Source organism: Nicotiana tomentosiformis, chromosome 2 (genome assembly GCF_000390325.3).
Source record: "Nicotiana tomentosiformis chromosome 2, ASM39032v3, whole genome shotgun sequence".
Lineage (NCBI taxonomy): Eukaryota > Viridiplantae > Streptophyta > Magnoliopsida > Solanales > Solanaceae > Nicotiana > Nicotiana tomentosiformis.
Genome location: NC_090813.1, coordinates 14,706,363 through 14,727,919, shown reverse-complemented (window position 1 = coordinate 14,727,919; position 21,557 = coordinate 14,706,363). Strand labels below are relative to the sequence as shown.

The following is a 21,557-nucleotide window of genomic DNA, read 5'->3' as shown; positions in this document are numbered from 1 at the left end:
ATCAAATGACTATTTTGTCTAATAAGAATTCTATTTTAAAAGGGTAAAAAAAAGCGAACGACATTTTGCTAAGTATTTTTGTGTTTTTAATATAGTAGATAGATAGACTAGAGTAAGCAACATATTTTATTGTAAGAGTAAGTTTGCACCTAAGTTGCTTTGTTTTATAATTCAAGAAATAAAAGAAAAATATAGAAGAAGCAATAAATATAAGCGGAAATGGTTAAGCATAACTCTGTAAAATTTGAACAGAAGAAAACGATCATATAAAAATCTTCTATAATTTATATTTTAGATTTCTAACGGGTGAAAATAAAAATATCTCTATAGTTAAAAAACTAAAGATTTGTAATAGGCTAAAATAAAGTACTTGAATCATGTGATTAGAGATAAATCATTTTTTAAGAAGACTATGATGTCCCTGTCATTACTTTTCCAGAGGCCAATATCACTTAATTAGTGGGCGTTTGCACATAACAATTGTAAAATTTAAAACAAAAGTGAAAAAAAATTTCAAACGAAAATGCTGGTTGAAAATTAGAGTTGTGTTTGTATATGGATATAATTTTGGATTGTTTTTAAAGTTTTTTTAGTGATCTAAATGAAAATTTTGAAAAATAACCTTTTGGAGTTTTTAAAATTTTTGAAAAATTCCAAAATCTTCAAGTGATTGAAAATTTTATGATCAAACACTGATTCAAAATAAAATAAAATATTTTTTAAATAAAATTGAAAAATTCTTATGGGCAAAGGGGCTCTTAATAACACCCACAAAATCAGGCAAAAATTTCCCTCCAAGTTTCATTATATGCATTTTTATATTGCATAAGAATTTCCCATGGTCATAGAAGATCCACTTTTTATGGTCATCACTTGCTCGTCAGTCATACCACTTAGGAATATTAATTATATTTGCAATAAATTAGTTTGTCAGTGTGCACAACTCCATAGTATAGAGTTTCTCACTCCAATTATCATTCTTTCTTGGGTTGTTCTGATCTGAAACCCATGTTTTTGCCACCTCTCTTTGTCTAAATATCTAACATGGGAATTGGAATTACACAAAAAAACAGCCATTAGTTGTCACATGTAATTAACTTTCTTGAATTATGTGAATTGTGTCAATACATGTCTACATTAGTTCTTGGTTGGAAATGGAGGCCGCTAACCAAATGGGGTTTGTTCTAACGCTGCTTCTTTCACTTTTTTCATTTGCTTACAGTGTTACAGACCCCAATGACTTAGCCATAATCAATGAGTTCAGAAAAGGTTTGGAAAATTCAGAGCTTTTGGATTGGCCAGTTAATGGTAATGACCCTTGTGGTCCTCAAGCTTGGCCTCATATAATTTGTAGTGGTAACAGAATTCAACAGATTCAAGTTATGGGGTTGGGGTTAAAAGGTTCTTTACCACAGAAATTTAATCAGTTGTCTAAACTGACAAATTTGGGGTTGCAAAGGAATCAATTCAGTGGAAAGTTACCATCTTTTAGTGGTTTGTCTGAATTGAGGTATGCTTTCTTGGATTTTAACCAGTTTGATAGTATTCCATCTGATTTCTTTAATGGACTTGTGAGTTTAGAAGTGTTGGCATTAGATGACAATCCTCTGAATGCCACTACTGGTTGGTCTTTGCCTAGTGAACTACAAGGTTCAGCTCAATTGACTAACTTGACTTTGGTGAATTGCAATTTAGCTGGTTTTTTACCTGAATTTCTTGGAAATATGTCTTCTTTAGATGTACTGTTATTGTCCAAGAATCGACTTTCGGGTCCGATTCCAGGTACTTTTAAGGACTCTGAGCTAAAAATGCTTTGGTTGAATGATCAGTTTGGTGATGGAATGAGTGGTTCAATTGATGTGATTTCAACAATGGGATTAATGACAAGTCTTTGGCTACATGGGAATCATTTTTCAGGTAAAATTCCAAAGAAGATTGGTAGTTTGATATATCTGCAGGATCTTAATGTCAACAGCAATGATCTTGTTGGTTTAATTCCTGAATCTTTAGCAAATATGCCAATAAGTCATCTTGATTTGAATAACAATCATTTCATGGGTCCAATACCAAATTTCAAGGCTACAAATGTTAGTTATCAATCTAACTCTTTTTGTCAAACCAAAATAGGTGCACTTTGTAACACAGAGGTTATGGCACTTTTAGAATTTCTTGATGAGTTGAATTATCCATCTAAACTTGTTGAATCATGGTCAGGAAATAATCCTTGCGACGGTCCGTGGTGGGGATTAAGCTGTGACAATAACCAAAAGGTTATTGTGATAAACTTGCCTAAGTCCAATCTTTCTGGAACCTTGAGTCCTTCCATTGCAAAATTAGATTCTCTAACTCATATCTATCTTGGATCGAACAATATTTCTGGTTCTATTCCATCTAGTTGGACTAGCTTGAAACATTTGGTTGTGCTTGATTTAAGTAATAACAACATTTCCCTTCCTCTGCCAAAATTTACTGGCCCCGTGAAACTTTTTGTTAGTGGAAATTCACTATTGAACTCGAGTCCTCTTGTAGCAAGCCCTTCACAAAAGAATAATAATACATCCCCCGGTGCTTCACCCTATTCATCGACCAATAAGCCAAGCTCTTCTAAGTCTAAGCTAGTCATTTTTGTGGTTCCTATTGCAAGTTTTGCAATTTTAGTTTTTCTTGCTATTTCATTATATGTTTATGTCCGGAAGAGGAGTGTGGATAGGCGCAAAGGTCCAACTTCTCTTGTGATTCATCCTAGAGATCCTTCTGATTCGGATGACATGGTCAAGATAGCAGTAGCTGATGAAACTAAAGGAAGTCTTTCGATATTGACTGAAAGTGGTTCTGCTAGCATACACAGTGGTAAATACCCTATGGTTGAAGCTGGCAATTTGGTCATATCAGTTCAAGTACTTAGGAATGTAACCAAGAACTTTGCTCCAGAAAATGAACTTGGTCGTGGGGGTTTTGGAGTGGTTTATAAAGGAGAGTTAGACGATGGGACAAAAATAGCTGTCAAAAGAATGGAGGCTGGAGTAATTAGCAGCAAAGCGTCGGATGAATTTCAAGCTGAAATTTCTGTTCTTTCGAAAGTCAGACATCGGAATCTAGTGTCTCTATTGGGATATTCAGCTGAAGGCAATGAAAGAATTCTTGTTTATGAATACATGCCACTAGGTGCTCTTAACGAGCATCTTTTCCACTGGAAAAGTCTGAATTTGGAGCCTCTATCCTGGAAGAAGAGGCTGAATATTGCCTTAGATGTTGCTAGAGGAATGGAGTATCTGCATACACTCGCTCATCAGTGTTTCGTACACAGAGATCTCAAGTCCTCAAATATCTTGCTGACTGATGATTTCCGAGCAAAAGTATCAGACTTTGGACTTGTGAAACTTGCTCCTGATGGAGAGAAGAACTCTGTGGTAACCAGGCTAGCTGGAACTTTTGGATATCTAGCACCTGAATATGCTGGTAAGCATTGTTTTACTCCTATCCTTTTACTTCTAGGATGACCCAACATGTCGCGAAACAAGAAAGTGATGTTATGTTTTTAAGTCTCTTGAGTACTCTCTATTATCTCTTTGGTTTAAATAGTATTACTGCCTTCCATATTAGCCAGTTAGAGGTGGATAAATTAAGTTCCGTGGACGTGATTGAAGTGTCTTGTCTGTTCTACAGGCAAGAATGTGCTGTGGCTTCCCTAGTATACTCAAGTCCTGGATGTGTTCTGACTTCTTTTGGTCATTTTCTCAGTGCACCTAAACACCAAAAGATAGTAAAATAAGATGCCAGTATCAATATCTGGACTATTTAGTCATAGTCTGCATGTTAAAAAAAAGGGCAGCCCGATGCATGAAGCATCTCGCGTTCACACAGTGTTCGGGTAAGGGCCGCCTCCCAAGGCGGTGTGATGTAGGCAGCTACCCTGATACATGTATCAATGGTTGATTCCACGGCTCGAACCTGCAACCTATAGGTCACACGGAGATAACTTTACGTTGCTCAAAGGCTCACTTTGCATGCTATGTCACCTAATAAATATGTTCACTGATAAGATGATTTTGAGTATCAATCTTAATTATTGTAATGACTATTCTAGTAGTCACCGACTTGCTCAATCTCATATTCTGAAGTATTTCTGCTGTTTTGCTAACTCATTTGACTCGCTGTTTTGATCCAGTTACTGGTAAAATCACCACAAAGGTTGATGTGTTTAGTTTCGGCGTGGTGCTAATGGAGTTGTTAACTGGTTGGATGGCGCTTGATGAGGATAGACCTAATGAGAGCCAATACTTAGTTGCATGGTTCTGGAACATCAAATCCTGTGAAGAGAAACTAATGGCAGCCATCGATCCAGCTCTGGATGTAAAAGAGGAGGCATTTGAGAGCAGCATCTACACCATTGCAGAACTTGCTGGTCACTGCACAGCAAGGGAGCCGGGACAACGGCCTGATATGTCCCATGCTGTGAACGTGCTCGCCCCGCTTGTTGAGAAATGGAAGCCCCTTGAGGAAGATGAAGAGGACTATTGTGGTATTGATTACAGTCTTCCCCTCAATCAAATGGTAAAGGGATGGCAAGAAACAGAAGGAGAAGACGTCGACCTTGAAGACACTATCCCTGCTAGGCCTACTGGATTTGCCGAGTCCTTTAAATCAGCAGATGGTAGATAAATGCAGGTACAACTGCATTACTGCTACTGTTGTTTGATCCTGTTATCTATGCTTTCTTTCAATTTTGTTTATAGAAATTTCAATCCAATGTATAGGCTTTGTTGAGTTACTTCTGTGGGATGTAGATATGAATTAGTGATGAACGAGAACTGTTTATCAGCTGAATTCCTCACTCTCTTAATTATTTCCTATTCCTATCTGAGGAAATATATTAATTGTTCCTACTTCGACGTGAATAGATCAGAAATCTTCATTTCCAAGTTCCAAAATATGAAGGTTATGATTTTTGTTTTCTGGTGTTTCACACAGTCGAGGGTCTATCGGAGATAGCCTCTCTGCCCTTCTAGGATAGGGTAAAGTTTGCGTACACACTACCCTCTCCCAGACCCGACTTGTGGTAATTCACTGTGTCTGTTGTTGTTGTTGTTGACACAGGAAGTCAGTTGAAGTAACTTGGTATAAATTTTCTTAACTGATACATCTCTTTACATTGCGACAAAAAGAAATCCTTTATTACAAGTAAATGATCAAGACCTGACTATAAACTTCTTATATGATCAAGTGCTTTCTAAGTTTGTCTCAGATCTTATAATTGGCATGTATCTACATAAAATATTTGGAGATACACATGAGCTACATATCCCAATCTGTCTCCATTGGATGTGTTTGATCATGCTGTTGAGGTTTTGGTCCATGATAAGATATTTATTATGATGTAACTACTGCTTGTCAATTTGAACTACATCAAAGCTCTTGTTCGAACTTCATATACGAGAATTCTAAATAAGAACTCGAGTTTTGAAATGAATCCACGTAGAGGCTCTTTCTCGGGGCGTGAGGAAGAGCACAGAGAAGGCAGCCCGGAAAGAGAAAGATAGGATTTCAACATAAAAAGCGGTGAATGAGCTGTAATGGCTGGGGAAGGGGGCAAGCACTGGCATAGCCACCTTATGCCAAGGCTGGTCAACCGAAAATTATACGGCGTATATAGTTCAAATACTAGTACTTTATATGGTTATGTATTATATTACGAACATTCTTAACACAACTTAGTGAGATAGTTTGGTGGCCTAGGGTGTTCAAAGAAAGGTTGTTGTTCTTGGGTTCGAATCTTTGTCTAAACATTTTTATCTGCCTGTTTTGTTTGCCAAAACTAAACAAAGACCACCGTGTTTGGTTTATTTGATTTTTTTCAATCTAAAATATTTTCTAATAAATAACGCTTAAAATTTAAAATTTGTGTAAAAACAAACAACTAATCTCAAAAATAGTTTTTTTTAAGTAAAAAGTTGTTTCCCAAAATAAATTTTATAATTTAAAAGTCAAGCTTTACAATAATTTCTTCAACACTCTCTACCGACTATAAACCCTCTCGACTCTCTCTTTCCTCTGGTTTTATGCTTACTTTTATGAAGTTCGAACGTTTCTTTAATTATATAAAATTAAAGTTCTATTATAAGTATGTTTATTGTTTAGCCAAATGTTGCCTAGTTTAATTTAAAATATTTTGGTACACTCATTCATGGAAAAAAAATTATTAACCCTTTTCATGTTTGAATACCCAGGATGTGTACATCCTTTTATTCTCAGTTTGTGGGAATTACTTCAATCACTAACCAATTAGTTACCTTTCTTTTAGTTGATTATTGGAAGTTGTTATTATCCAATAATATTTCATCACAATGTTTGTTAATTTGAAAAACGGATATATACTTAGGGGGTATTATCACTTTTAGCCCGCGCCAGAAACTATTTACATCTGGTAGCCGAAAAAGTGTATAAAATTTGTATAATTTTTGTATATAACATACAAAATGTATATATATACAAAAAATATATAAATTATATATATTTTTTCGGTTATTATTTTTACATCGGCTATACAATGTCATATTTTGGTAAAAAATTCCCGCTATTTTGACGACACAAATGGCTAATCCCATATGTGACGAAGAAGTTTGGGCTCACTTCTATAGCAGCCCATAAAGCTGTTCAACAAGCATAGCCCACTTACCTGAAAAGTTGAGAGACGAATGACACAAATATGATTCTTTTGCTTTCGGTAACATAAGTTTTGAAAAAATAACCTATGTTCGAATTTCAAAGTATGTTGGATAGAATTTTCCTCAAGCATTAGAATTTTAAAGCCACATAACAGTTACGGTGATTGTCAGAATTTTACAAATTTGAGCGCCATAATTTTTCAGCATTGTGGCTGAAAATTCTGGTGTACCATCAAGATTTATAAATCATCATCATACTGTTGCGTGTTTCAAAATTTTGCCCAGCGTACTTCGGCGATAATTTTTTTTTTATTCAGCGTGCTTTAAATTTTTCACTGAGGTAATTTTCCAAAATATTTCTTAACGAGATTAAAAAATATAAACAACGATTTTTAAAAGGTTGTAGCTATAAATTTTGAAAACATACAAAAGTTATAATTCTGCATAACTTAGGTGCAGGTTTCCAATTCTAAAAAAAACCCTTCTCTGATCTTTCTTCTACTTACCTGAGAAGTGCTAACCTTCTAACTTTTTTTTCCCCTCAACATTGAGCTCACAACCTTAAAATACATGAGCCTCAACTTTATCGACAATTTATTCATCTAAAAAAAATATAATGCTCTAATGACCACGTGTCTTCTATCTAAAAGGCAACTAGGAATCAACTAAGAAGTAAGAACCAAAAAAAAAACAGTAAAGGATAAGAAACATATTGTCAATCATCAATCATGTGGTTCTTTCTGTTAACATAATCTTTTGTAGTTATCTGTTAGCACTTATCTTCAAGGATACTAGATTAGTCCTTTGTATGTTAGTACTATAAATACCTCATTGTAATTATATTGTCATTATTGAGTATAATATTATTTCACTTTAGTCCTTCCAAGAAAGCATCTGTTAAATGACATTGAGATTCTTTTGATAGTTTTTTTTTTTGTTTTGTTTTTTTTGTTTAAGATGAGGTTCAAGCGTGTTTATCCAATGTCACACTTTTTTTTTTACCCCAAAAGAATATGTGTGTTACGGTGGATTGTGGGTTAAAGAGATTTTTCAACTAAAGTGACAATTTGAAATAAGGATTATTTTATTGTTCAGAATCTTCATTTGGAAGTGATTTTTGGATGTTTCAAGTCACCTTTTATTTGAATCCCTAGTCAAATGAAAGTTTGACTTTATTATTTTTGGTCTGCGAAAATAAAATTCGGGTAAAGAATTTTGTTGACCATGGAGAAGGTGTAAGACATTCCCTGAGTCCCGTGGTTCTAGCACGATCGCTTTATTGACTTAAACTTGACTTGAATTAATTTTTGATAAACTATACATTATTAGGTTTTCATGTTTTGCCTATGTCCGTTTTTATTGTTGAAAAACAAACTAGGACGAGTATCCCCGACCCTAGTCTACAATCTACACTAACTAAGATGAGTATTCCTGACCTTAGTTCACGTGTCGCACCTAAATTTGAAGCCTCCTCAAAGTTAATTAAACAACAACTTTGAATTATTTGAAAGAATTGGGGACAAGACGTGTCCTCACGACCTTGCCATTTTATTTATGTCTTTGTTCCGAAACAAAATTAATTATCTTTATTAAAACAAAATACTTGTGAGCTACCGTCATTAGGTGATTGGGTCTTTTTTATGAATAAATAAAGCATCTAATTTTGTTGAATTTATTTAGTGGACCGAAAAAGATGACGTCAATATTTAAAAAAAATAATCTTTCGCTTCTTTTTTTGAAACTTAACTAGACTATTACTATTGTTATCCTTAAAAGATTTGACTACCTTTAGAAACTATGTTATGGAATTAGTCAAAGAAAAAAACATTTTTTTTTGTAGATTGATGGTTCATTTTTTAATTTAAGAAAAATATTTATATATTCAAAATGAGTAGTGTATGGCTAATTGAAATGAGATTGCGGTTATTACGATCACTAGTTTAAAAGATGACAGCAGTATATGAGGCTTTTTGTATTCTTACTAACTTACGTTGTTAGTAATACTTGGTATGTTGTTGTTGTTTACTAACTTACATTGTTTAAAACTAATAACATGTGGGCTTGTGGTTATATTAAAATGAGGCAGCACATTATTGGGCTGATAAACCCAATGGGCTCATTTCCAAGACAAAATCCAAGAGGCCCATGTGCTCTTGGACTTCAAGTTTGCAGACTGTGTCCTTTTAGAGCCACATGACAAACCTGGCCTTATTTTGCCATTTGCAATCCATAGCCAGTTATTTACAAAATAAGTTTGCAGAAATAATCACTTTCTATTTACAGCTTAACCACTTTACTAAAATAACTCACATTATAGACTAGACCTTACTTACATGGGCTCAAAGTTTAATACATACTCCTTTCACACAACTAGACAAATGATGGCCAAACGATATTATATCCAAAACTTTGACACAAGATTAAAGATGCTTGTCACAGTTTAATTACTAACATATAATCATTACATTATCCAACATTTAAGAGCATGTAAAAATGAATTACAATAAACGAATAACACTACTAGCATTTTCCAGCATCATTATCTTTCATTCCAACTTGATTTTAGGAGTTTACATGGTCTGAAAGTTACCTGGATAGCAGAAAGAAAAATTCACAAATCAACTCTTTCCAAATCACAACAGAACAACAGTTAATATGAGCAGCAACACAACAAAAGACAACCAACAACCAGCAGACTTTCGAACTCAAGAAAATGAACCAGAATACCCAGCAAAGCAGTTGAAACTAGCAACTAGTAACTCCAGAAAATGCTTACAATACCCCTTTGTTTTTCTTAAAAGTTTTGCACTTTAAGAATCAAACTCACAAAGCTTACAGTATTTTTAGCCATTTTTGATGTTCAGCTAATCCTTTTTTGCTTTCTTTAGTTGTGTCTTTTTTTTAGAGTGTAGAGATTTTTTAATATATGTATCTAGTGTCTAAGTGAGTAAGAGGAGACTCCTTTAAGTAGGAAAAGAAACCAAAAATCTGTCCAAAGGACTTACTTTTTCTCACCAAATATTGTACAAGGACAGTCCAAATAGAAGAAAGGACAATCCAAATAGGAGAAATGACAGTCCTTTTCACTAAATTCAGACACAAGAGGAGTAGTTGTACTCTTAGCATGGTTCAAACAGTAAAAGAAAACAACTATACGCTCTAATCAATCATCAACATAACTACCCTTAAGCTTTTTTACAAAAATCATCACCAACAATGTGATTCAAACCAAACTAAGATAGAAAAACACATAACTAGACTTAGAATTTGAACTATTAATCAACCAAGGTAAACTCCTATCTTAATAAATAAAAATTAAACAAAGCAAATGTATTATCCAAACTAACTAATTGAAACCATCAACTTAGCATACCACATATAAACTAATTATTTCATTAAACAACTATGACTAATTTGAACACTTAAACTAAACAAAATCTAATAACACTTAAGTAAACAAAACCTAAATCATATTAATAAGCTAATTCTTTTCCATAATCAATAAACAAATAGTTGCTACTCAAACTAATAAACAAATGCCTACACAGAATGATTAAGACCTATAATAACGATCAAAACAAGAAATCGATTAACTACTAATCGAGAAATATAAAATTAAACTAATACTAAGCCTAATCACAGAAGCAAAAAAATAAAAACGGAAAAGGGGAAGTAGAAAATTACCACAACATAGGGATTCGATGCTAATTTGATCAGCGAGGAGGTGTCGGGGACCTCGAACAATAGTTGTCCGACCTTGGAACGCTTGTTTCATTTTGGTAGACGCTAAATTCAAAGAATTTGGCATCATACTAAAAGGAAACAGTTGTCATTAGGTCGAAAATATCTTAAAGCAGAGGGCTAAGGTGGTTTAGGGGCAACAATGGTGGTGGTGGCCGAGGTCGACAGTGGGGAGGCTTTTCGGGGTGAATCTATAGAGAAAGTGTAGATCTGCTTGAGATCTACACGTTTATGTTGGTTTTGTGGGGGTGTAGTGGTCGGTTCGTCGTGAAATTGAAGACGGAAGTAAGCGGCGGCTATCTAGGGTTTCGATTTTAAGGAATTTAGAGGGGTTTCAGAGGATTTCGGGCTCGGATTGGGAGAAAGGATAAAAAGAGGAAGAGATTAGTGTAAGGTTTATGGGTTTTGGATGATGGCTGGCCGGTGGTGGCGATTTTTAGCTGGCGGATCCATCGTGAGGGGCGGCAGAGAGACATGGAGTTTTAGAGAGTGAGGAGATATGAGAGAAAGAAAGGAAAATGGGGCAAATATTCGGGAATTTAGGGGTTTAAATACTTGAGTGGGAGATTAATCTTGAGTCGTTGGATAATGGGAGCTTGAAAAGTTGAGATTGCATCTCAATAGCTTGGCCAAAACGACGTTGTTTTGGGTGTCTCTTAGACTAATGGCCTGGACCGGGTCCGGGCCGCTGATTTTGTCCAAATTTGGGCCGATTTCGTCTTTAAAATGGAAAGCCCGGTCCCTTAAACTCCTTAACATACTAATTAAACTAAAATCTAATTCTAAAAATCTATAAACACACACAAAATAATCATTTAAAATATAATGTAAAAGAAAAGCAAAAATTGGGCATTTACAGCTGTACCTATTTGCTTGAGAACATGAAGAGTTTTTGTGAAAAGATAGTGAATGCCATGACTAATTTTGATCACATATGACTCTAATGAAAGCATTTTTTTGAAAAAAATGACCGAACCTTGCTTCCGAGGTTGCCTACATATCTTTGGCTATAAAGGAATCAGGTTAGTGTAGTTCTGGAAAACTTTGACAGCTGGGACTACCAGACACTAGACTTAAGACTACTGTTGATGCTGCTGTTACTGATGTTACTGTTATTTGCTGCTTACATCAAAAGGAAAGGAGAATAGGACTACATATGCCTATAAGCTAAGAGTTACAAAATTTATTTATATATATATATATATATATATATATATATATGTCTTGTGGAGTCAAATCTTGATTCTTGACATGCTCGCCCGTGTTGACCTTAGATTGGATCTTGATGCTATTTGAAGAAAAGATTATGGCTCATTATCGATTTCATGCTTTACGGATCAGAATTTGAGAAAATAAAACTCGAGAAGCTGGGTTGCTGACACATTATCAAAGCTAACTCCAACTATCTTGTGATCGAAAGACTTATTGTTTCTGATGAGAAACTGAAACTGCAAGCTTTAATCATCAGTTGTGCACTAGGAATTTTTTTTGAGTTATTAAAGAAAGCTATAACTATATAGTTTGTTGAAATAAAGACAACGACAATGTTATAAACTAGTTAGGTGAGGATAGGTAGCACCTTGTGTTACCAAAATGAAATGGAATTAGAGGATGGTATCCTATATTACTGATATGAAACGTAACCAGGGGTTGGAACCCAGTATTACTAAAAAGGAATGTAACCAGGGGTTAACGCCCTGTATCACTAGGAAAGAATATAACTAGGGGTTGGTACCCTATATTATTGAAAGGAAATATAACTAGTGGTTGAAACCCTGTGTCAGTAGGAATGAGTGTAACCAGGGGTTGGTACCCTGTATTACTAAAAGAGAACGTAACCAGAGGTTGGTACCCTATATTACTGGAAGGGAACATAACTAGGAGTTGACACCCTGTATTACTGAGAAGAAATGTAACCAGGAGTTGGTACCCTGTATTACTGGAAAGGAATGTAACCAGGGATTGGTACCATGTATCACTGAAAGGAATGTAACCAATGGTTGGTACCTTGTATTACTGAAAGAAATGTAACCAGGGGTTGGTACCCTGTATTACTGAAGAGGAATATAACCAAGGGTTGGTACCTTGTATTACTGAAAGGAGTGTAACCAAGGATTAATACCCTATATTACTAAGGAAGGATGTAACTAGGGGTTGGTACCCTGTATTACTTAAAGAACATATAACCATGGGTTAGCACCCTGTATTATGGATAAAGTGTTGAATCCCTCTAGGAGAAAATATTTTACCTGAGTTAAGCTACGTAAAATAGCCTGAGCGAAGAGTACTTCTACCCGAAATTATGAGTTGGATCTCCCTAGGCGAAAATGTTCTACCCGAGTTAAGCTACGAAAATGAGAGGTATGAATATGCATGCCAAAATAAAAGAAAATAGAGCTTTTGAGGAACTTACCTTTGGTGACATTCGTCCTTTGAGAATCGCCATTCTGCACTGCTTTGTTCCTGCTTTAGACAAAGAAAAAATTGTGAGTTTTCAAAGTGGTTGTCGGTTTTTGGCCTTGATGCCCTAAGTAGTTTGAATTCACGGTCACTGCTGTTGAAGAAACGATTTTGTCAGTATGGTACTGAGATGCTCGGATACTCTGTATCGCTTCCTGGAGACCTTGGCTTTCCGACATTGCCCCTGACTGTTTCATACCCGGATGTCCATGGTACCGCTAACCCTTGTCCCTAAGGTAAGGCAATTTTTCATTAAAATCAAACTTAGTTGTCTTAAATCCAGTACCAGTTTGTGTCCGTAGTGCTTATCATATTTTCCCATGAAGCAAGTCTTGCTTAGGTGATCTTTCAGTTTCTTTGAGACACTTTGTTCGTCTTATCAAAAGAGATCATCGATGGATTCATGCCTTTGTCAATGCCGTATATGACCCAAATTGTGCTCGGTATTACGGGGGAACTGTAGCCAATTTGCAGCCATTTCGTTGCTTCATTTTTATGCAATATTAGACCAAAAGGGAGTCAAAGAAAATTATGGGTAAGAAGAATAATTGAAATTGGAAAATAACTGTGTTTAAACAAAAGGTGTCCCTTTTGGGTAGAGGAATAGGGAGACTTATCTAGAGGTATATGCTAACTTCAATGAATCATGACATGTATTTTGGATTGGACGCTTGATCCGTCTGAGATGTATAATTCTCAAAATCTGCCGCAAAGGTTCATCTTGAAACCGAGTTCACGGTTGTGCTCCATGCTGGAGTATCGAGGACCCTCATTCAGCCAGTAGCGCCCTTTGCGAGTTTTTGCTAACTGCCTCTCTTATTTATCTACTCACCGTCACCTTATGGTGACCATACGAGTTTTCACCAATAAGACTCTCTCATTTCTCTTCTCACCATCACCTTACGGTGCCCATATGGGTTTTCACCGATAAGACTCTCGTTTCTTTCTTTTTTCTTTTTTTTTCGCCACCCTAGACTAAGATACTTCATGTGGCAGGTTGTCCAACACCCTTGGCATGGTGACTTCAATCATGCGTGAAAACTTCGCATTGGGTATATATCAAACATAATATATTTTGACTACATCTGCGTTAATAGTCATGTCTGGTACCCGTCCTTCTTCATTTACCAAGTGCAAGACCCCTTTTGGTAACACTTTCTTGATGATGTAGGGTCCTTGCCAGTTCGGGGTGAACTTTCCTTTATCTTCTACTTGGTGTGGAATAATGTGTTTCAAGATGATCTGGCCTACCTCAAAGTGCCTTGGGTGCACTTTTTTGTTATAAGCACGTGCCATTCTTTGCTGGTATAACTGGCCAAAACATAATGTTGCTAGCTGTTTTTCATCAATCAACATTAGTTGTTCTAATCATATCTTGACCCACTCAGTATCTTCAATCTCCGATTCCACAATGATTCGGGGAGAGGAAATTTTGACTTCAGTCGGTATTACAGCTTCCGTTCCATACACCAGTAGATAAAGAGTTGCACCAACAGATGGGCGAGCAGTCGTGCGGTATCCCAAAAGAGCAAAAGGCAACTTTTCATGCCATTGCCTGGACCCTTGGACCATCTTACTAAGAATCTTCTTGATGTTCTTGTTAGCCGCTCCAACGGCTCCGTTGGCTTTTGGCCGGTAAGGGGTAGAATGGCGATGCATAATTTTAAATTGCTCGCATACCTCCTTTATCAGATGACTATTCAGATTGGTTGTATTATCAGTGATAATGGTTTTTGGGATACCAAAATGACATATGATGTTGGAATGAACAAAGTCTACCACTGCTTTGAAAGTAACTGCCTCCACCTACTTGGTGAATTAATCAATGGCGACCAAAATGAATCTATGCCCATTGAAACCTTTGGCTTGATTGGCCTAACAACATCCATTCCCCAAGCAACGAAAGGCCAAGGAGAAGATATGGGGTGTAATTCCGATGGAGGCGAGTGAATCAGGTCGCCATGAATTTGGCATTAGTGACACTTGCGAACAAAACTGAAGCAATCTTGCTCCATAGTAAGCCAATAATATCCTGCCCACAGAATCTTCTTTGCCAAAACGTATCCATTCATGTGAGGTCCACATACCCCCGAATGCACTTCACTCATGATCCGCTCAGCTTCTGTGGCATCGATGCATCTCAACAAGTTCAAATCTGGGGTCCTTTTGTACCTGATTTCCCCATTCAGGAAGAAATCACCGACGAGCGCCTTATAGTTCTTTTTTGGTCTCCCTTGGCATGCTCTGGTATTCCCTTGTTTTTAGGAATAATTTTATGTCGTGATACCATGGTTCACCATATAGTTCTGTCTCAATAGTATTGCAGTAACCATGTTGATTCAGAACTTGGATTTTAAATGCATCAATATGCGTGTTGCCTGGATAAGGGAGCATCAAGGCTAAGGTAGCCAAGGCATCAGCGAGTTCGTTGTGAAACCTGGGAATGTACCTGAACTCGATGGATTTGAATCATTTTCTCAAGTCTTGCACACATTGTCTGTATAGAATAAGGTTGATGTCTCCATTCTCCCATTCACCTTGGGCTTGCCGGATAAGCAAGTCGGAATCTCCTATAACCAATAGTTCATGCACATCCAAATCGAGGGCCATTTTCAGACTCACGATACAAGCCTCATATTCTGTTGTATTATTGGTACACAAGAAATAAAGTCAGGTCGTTACAAGGTAATGTTGTCCAATGGGTGAGATGAGGATTGCCCCGATCCCAACTCCTATGATATTGACAGCCCCATCAAAATACATTTTCCACACATAGCTGTCGTCCGGAACTACCTCCTCTATTGAATTGACCTCTTCATCTGGGAAGTATGTGCTTAGTGGATTATAATAATCATCAACTAGATTCTCTGCCAAATGATCTTCCAAATCCCGTTCTTTTATTGCGGTGCACGTGACATAGACGATATCGATCTCTATGAGCAGAATTTGCCATTTTGCGAGCCTGCTAGTGGGCATTGGTTTTTGGAAGATGTACTTCAAAGGATCCATTCTGGAAATGAGGTAAGTAGTGTAGGCCAAAAGATAATGCCTCAGTTTCTGAGTGACCCAAGTCAAGGCACAACATGTCCTTTCTAAAAGGGTATACTAAAAGGGCAAATAATAGATTGCATGTTCCTTTTTGTATGTCGCATCATGTTGCCCTAGAACGCATCCAAAAGAATTATCCATCACCGATAAATATAAGAACAAAGGCATACCAAGTTCATGTGGGACCAGTACATGGGTTTTGACAGATAATCTTTGTTTCTGTCAAAATATTTTTGGCAATCGTCCGTCCACTTGATAGCAACATCCTTTTTCAACAACTTAGAAATGGGCTCGCACATGGTTGTGAGCTGAGTGATGAACCTACTGATGTAGTTCAATCTCCCGCGCAAACTCATGACTTTAGTTTTATTTTTCGGGGGTGGCAGATTCGAATGGACTTTATCTTAGATCGATTCAATTCGATGCCTCTACAGCTGACTATAAAACTGAGGAGCTTACCCGACGGAACCCCAAATGCACACTTGGCTGGATTAAGCTTAAGGTCATACCTTTGCAGCCATTCGAAGAACTTTTTCAAATTGCGCACATGATCGGCTTGAGTCTTTGACTTTATGATGACATCATCGACATATACTTCAATCTCTTTGTGCACCATGTCATGAAAAATGGTGGTCATGGCCCTCATGTAAGTTGCCCCTACATTCTTCAAACCGAATGGCATGACCCTATAACAATAAGTACCCCATGGAGTGGTGAAAGCGGTATTTTCTGCATCATCCTCATCCATTAGAATCTGGTGGTACCTAGCATAGCAATCCACGAAAGATTGTATCTCATGCTTTGTGCAATTATCTACAAGGATGTGGATATTTGATAAAGGAAAATTATCCTTTGGACTTGCTTTGTTTAGGTCTCTGTAGTCGTCACAGACTCTGGTTTTTCCATCCTTCTTTGTCATGGGCACAACATTTTCCACCCAAGTGGTGTATCAGACGGCTCTAACCACATTAGTGCTCAAGTGCTTCATTAATTCCTCTTTGGTTTTATCACTCATGTCCGTTTTAAATTTTCGTTGCTTTTGTTGGACTGGTGGAAAATCAGGATACGTGGGGAGCTTATGAACCACTAGATCAACACTTAAACCCAACATATCATCATAAGACCAAGAAAATATATCTTTGTATTCAAATAAATGTTGAATCAAGGCATCTCTAGTTTTTTGTTCAGTGTGAATGCTTATCTTTGTTTCTCTAACTTCTTCATGACTTCCGATATTAATCGGCTCAGTTTCATTGAGGTTGGGCTTAGGATTGTTTTTAAATTGTTCCAATTCTCTTTTTATTTCCTCAACAGCCTCATCATCATCATACTCAACCTCATGATGCTTTATTTTGAAATTAGACAACTTTTTAAGACATGGGCATGAATTCCGCATGCATGTCATGTTGTTAAAGCCGGCATAAACAAATTTGAAATGGAAACAAAATGACAAGAATTAGAAAAAAGGAAAAGATACAGAACTTAATACGAAACTGAATGCCAAACCCTTCCTCGGCCTCAATACACAGGATTAACGGGTCTTTATAAATGGATGACTCGTCTTCTCTGTGAACAATAATTTCTTGCCTCATGTTCGAACTTGAACATCTGATGCAAGGTGGATGGCACAGCTCGAGCCATATGGATCCATGGCCTTCCAAGAATAAAGTTATAAGAAGTTTCCATGTCCACTACTTGGAAGACAATTTCAAAATCAACCGGCCCAATTGTTATTGTGAGGTAGATCTCCCCAATGGTATCTCTCGCTGAGCCATCAAAAGCCCGAATACAGACTTTGCTGGGTCGAATTCTATCTGTATTGATCTTCATGATTTTCAAGGTGGAGAGAGGTCATACATATATGCTCGAGCCTCCATCAACCATGACTCACTTTACGTAGTGCCCCTTACATTTGACAATTAGATGTAAATCCCTATTGTGCCCGGCTCCTTCTTTAGGGAGTTCATCATCATTAAAGGTAATTATGTTCACCTCAAAAAATCTATTGGTTATCTTCTCTAACTAATTCACTGTGGTTTTCTCCGAGACATGTGCCTCATTCAGGATCTTGATTAGTACACGTGCATGCTCTTTTGAATGTATGAGCAGAGATAGTAGAGAAATTTGGGCATGAGTCTTTCTTATCTAGTCAATTATTGAGTAATCTTGGACCTTCATCTTTTTCCAAAAACTTTTCCGCTTCTTCTTTAGTGGCTGGTTTCTTTATTGGCATTTGGCCTTCTCTGATTTGCTTGGCCTTCTTCAACTCTTCTAGAGAGTAACACCTCCCCGATCGAGTCAAACGCCCAGTTTCCCCCACTTCTTCTATTATTTCTTTGCCTTCGTAGGTCACCACAATTTTGTTGTAGTTCCAAGAAATGGTTTTTGTATTTTTCACACGGTATTGCACGGCGAGTATGATTATGATCGGCTCTGTTATACCTTATGTACCACTTTCATTTTCTTCACGATGGGGTGGCCCCCCAGGACATACAACTTTGGGCTTGGAACACTGGAGTTGACTTCTAACTTCGAGATTTTTGGAACAAATAAAGTTGCCTTCTCTGAGCTCTGGGTGCCTTTCACAATCAACGGCACATCTCGGCTTAGACTTACTTCCAGTCCCATTCCTTCTTGAACATCATTTAGACATACTTCCAGTCCTATCCCACTATCATTTATGCTCGACCAACCGACTTGTATTCTTGATCTCGACAAATCATTCCCACAAAATGAACATAATTGTGTGCTGGCAACGGGGTCACAATAGGAGGGTCTTCTCCATTTGTCACAACAATTAACTTTTCAGTGATGAGTCTTTCTACGGATCTTTTCAGAGTCCAACAGTCATCAGTGCTATGCCCCGGGGAACCTGAATGATATTCACATCTAGAGTTTTCTTGGAATCCATGTAAATCGTGATACATATGGTGGGGATCGATGGATTCAATTATGCCCATCTGCTTCAACCTCTAAAACAGACTAGAGTATGATTTAACCAATGGAGTGAATTTTTTCGCCGGCCTCTGCTCTCGACCATAATCCTGCTTGGGACGAGCATTGTAAGGTGCCCAAAAATTTTGCTGTTAAGGTCAGGGGATCCTTGGAGCTGGTGCCCGTACTTATTGGGAGGTTGAGCATAAGACAGGGCATTAAACACTGTATATTGTGGTGGGCCCACAGAGTACTGAGGAATTGGTAGGGGATAATAATGTTGAGGGTAGCTGGATTGCCCCTATTGAACTTTTACATAAAGGTGCGATGCCCCTCTTTGAACTTCCCTGGATCCCGAAGTCATCGTGGACCCTTCATATCTCTTCTTTCTATTTGCCAAACTTCCCGACCCATTTTGGATTTCTTGGGTGGTGGCTTTGAGAGCATCTTGACTTACAATTCTGCAAGTCTTGAGGCCATTTTTGACCATCTCTCCTTTTTTGATTGCTTCTGCAAATGGTCTATCCATCGCTGACATCATGTTCTGAAAGTAATCAGGCTCTTGAGCCTCCAGAAAAATAGTGATCAACTCGTGGTTATCCATGGGTGGCTTAACTTTAGCCGTTTACTCCCTCCACTTGATGGCATACTCCCTAAAGCTTTCGGTCGGCTTTTTCTTCATATTGGACAACGAATTGCGATCTGGCACAATATCAATGTTGTACTGAAATTGTTTGATAAAGGCATGTGTTAGGTCATCCCAAATATGCCAGTGAGAGATGTCTTGGTTAATGAACCATTCAGAGTTTACCCCCGCAACACTCTCCCCAAAATAAGCCATTAGAAATTTTTCTTTTCCTCGTGCACCCCTCAGCTAGTTGTAGTACCTTTTCAAGTGGGCGATAGGGTCATCGTGTCCATAATATTTCTCAAATTTTGGGGTCTTGAACCCTGGAAACAAATGGATGTGGGGGAACATGCATAGATCATTTTTCTGACCATCTCATCCGGCTCACCCGTCTTGGCAGCCTTTTCAGTTTCCACTGGTGATTTATGCTGAGTAGTGTGATTGTATGGAGCCGAGACCCTGAAAGCCATATTTGTAGAGTAGTATTGGACATCGTAAGCATGAGATTGTGGCTCATTGTTTGGTCTCGTCACAGGAGGTGGTGGTGGGATTGTATATGCCGGTGCACCAGACACGGTGAGGGGTTGTTCCTGACTGGTGCGGCTGGAGGTCACATATTAGAGGTACTGGGGGTAGCAGGGAAGCTGTAATTTGGCACATACCCTGGTGGTAAAATGCGATCACTCATTGCATGGAGTGGTTGAGTAGCCAGGGGTACGGTGGAAGTTCCCTCTGAGGGATCTTGAGGTGAAGGTTGATCGGAGACCCAAGCCTGATACACATCAGACAATTATTGTTTCAATCTTCTTACTTCCTACGACTCTTGGTCAACTAGATGACCCTGGGTCGCCACTAACCAACTCAATTTCATCATTGTTAGCCATTGCAACCTTTCCCTTAGATCTGGTAAAGTAATGATGTATTGCCAGTTTTACCACAAACCAACCACCTTAAGCTTACTATATAAGAGACAACAAATGTGTTAGGGTTAAGAATTTTACAGATATGAATCACACGTAATATGCCATGCTCATAATATTATCACTACCTCTAACATGCTTTTGGAGAGCTTCATGTTTAATTCCGGCTTATAAGGTTGCTGCTTATTGACACTCTTATTTTCTTATCTTTTTTTGGGGATTTTCTTTTCACTTACCTCATTTTGATCCCTCATTTTAGTATCTTTGAAAAATATTTTGATCGAACCTTTTGGGGGTCGCCTACGTATCATGTCGCTGCATGAATCAAATCATTACGTAGTTCAGGGACATGACTGACTTTTTAAAAACAAAATTACAAAAACAAAAAACGTTTTGGTTTATTTTCGAATATTTCTAAACAAAAACCTTTCCATTGATTTTTTTTTCTACAAAACTAAAAAGAAAAAATTACATAAAGACAAACATTTAAACAAGACCAGACTCGACTCAAACAGATTTTTAAGAAAAAAGGAAAAACAAAAAGACTCAAAACACCAAAAGACTTTTACAGACTCAAAGACAACAAAAGAACAATCAAAGTGGACTGCCAAGTAAAGAAGACTCTGATCTCTATAGTAGAATCCACCGTCATCACTGTAGTAAAGGTACTTATTCTTACGGCCCTCAACATCGCGGTATATCCTCTCTAAGTTTGCAGATATATGACGGGCGGTGTTCAATGATACTTCTGCAAACCGCTCAGGCTTCATTCCCTGGCAACTCCTGCATGCTCGGAAGGTATATATGGCTACCTCGAGGATCTTTCCCTTAATGTGTTCCTGAGCCAAATGCAACTCTTGATTTTGCTGACCACGGGTCTCAGCTAAACGCATCATGCTCGCGCTCCAAGGCCATATCTCTCTGGTGCCGAAATTATAGTGACTCCCCCTCTAACTGATTGACCATACTTTGGTAGTGATGTATTTCTATTTCAAACTCCGCGATCTGGCTCTCCTTGCTTGACTCAACTCCCCATATCTGATCCCTTAGATCTTGGATTAATGGAGCAAAAGCTCTGCGCTCATGATCATGGACCACCTTGAAATGGGCTTCTCTCTCTTCTTATTGGTGAGAGGTTGTGACTCTGTTCTTCTTCCGAAT

General features: G+C 37.6%; 2 protein-coding genes across 2 annotated transcripts; one reads left to right on the top strand and one right to left on the bottom strand.

The window, feature by feature from the left end:
- Positions 1–1,012: 1,012 nt before the first annotated feature.
- On the top strand, positions 1,013–4,827 carry LOC104119585 (receptor-like kinase TMK3). The gene is made up of 2 exons (XM_009631134.4): positions 1,013–3,459; positions 4,169–4,827. Exons 1-2 carry the CDS (start codon positions 1,155–1,157, stop codon positions 4,660–4,662), a joined length of 2,799 nt encoding a protein of 932 aa, XP_009629429.1. The 5' UTR covers positions 1,013–1,154; the 3' UTR covers positions 4,663–4,827.
- Positions 4,828–14,234: 9,407 nt separating this feature from the next.
- Positions 14,235–16,530, bottom strand: LOC138904363 (uncharacterized). The gene is made up of 3 exons (XM_070192864.1): positions 16,374–16,530; positions 15,660–15,958; positions 14,235–14,672 (listed from the first exon to the last, which is right to left on the bottom strand). The coding sequence occupies exons 1-3, from the start codon at positions 16,528–16,530 to the stop codon at positions 14,235–14,237; spliced, it is 894 nt and encodes a 297-aa protein (XP_070048965.1).
- Between the last annotated feature and the right edge of the window lie 5,027 nt (positions 16,531–21,557).

What these genes read in the sequence shown, in the direction of transcription:
- LOC138904363 (XM_070192864.1), bottom strand. Translation starts at nt 16,530, where the DNA reads ATGGTGCACAAAGAGATTGAAGTATATGTCGATGATGTCATCATAAAG. An exon ending in TGCATTTGGGGTTCCGTCGG is followed by an intron (nt 15,959 to 16,373) that starts GTAAGCTCCTCA and finishes ATACCCTTTTAG; the next exon opens with AAAGGACATGTTGTGCCTTG. An exon ending in AGGTCAATTCAATAGAGGAG is followed by an intron (nt 14,673 to 15,659) that starts GTAGTTCCGGAC and finishes TTCACCAAGTAG; the next exon opens with GTGGAGGCAGTTACTTTCAA.
- LOC104119585 (XM_009631134.4), top strand. Translation starts at nt 1,155, where the DNA reads ATGGAGGCCGCTAACCAAATGGGGTTTGTTCTAACGCTGCTTCTTTCA. An exon ending in TCTAGCACCTGAATATGCTG is followed by an intron (nt 3,460 to 4,168) that starts GTAAGCATTGTT and finishes GTTTTGATCCAG; the next exon opens with TTACTGGTAAAATCACCACA.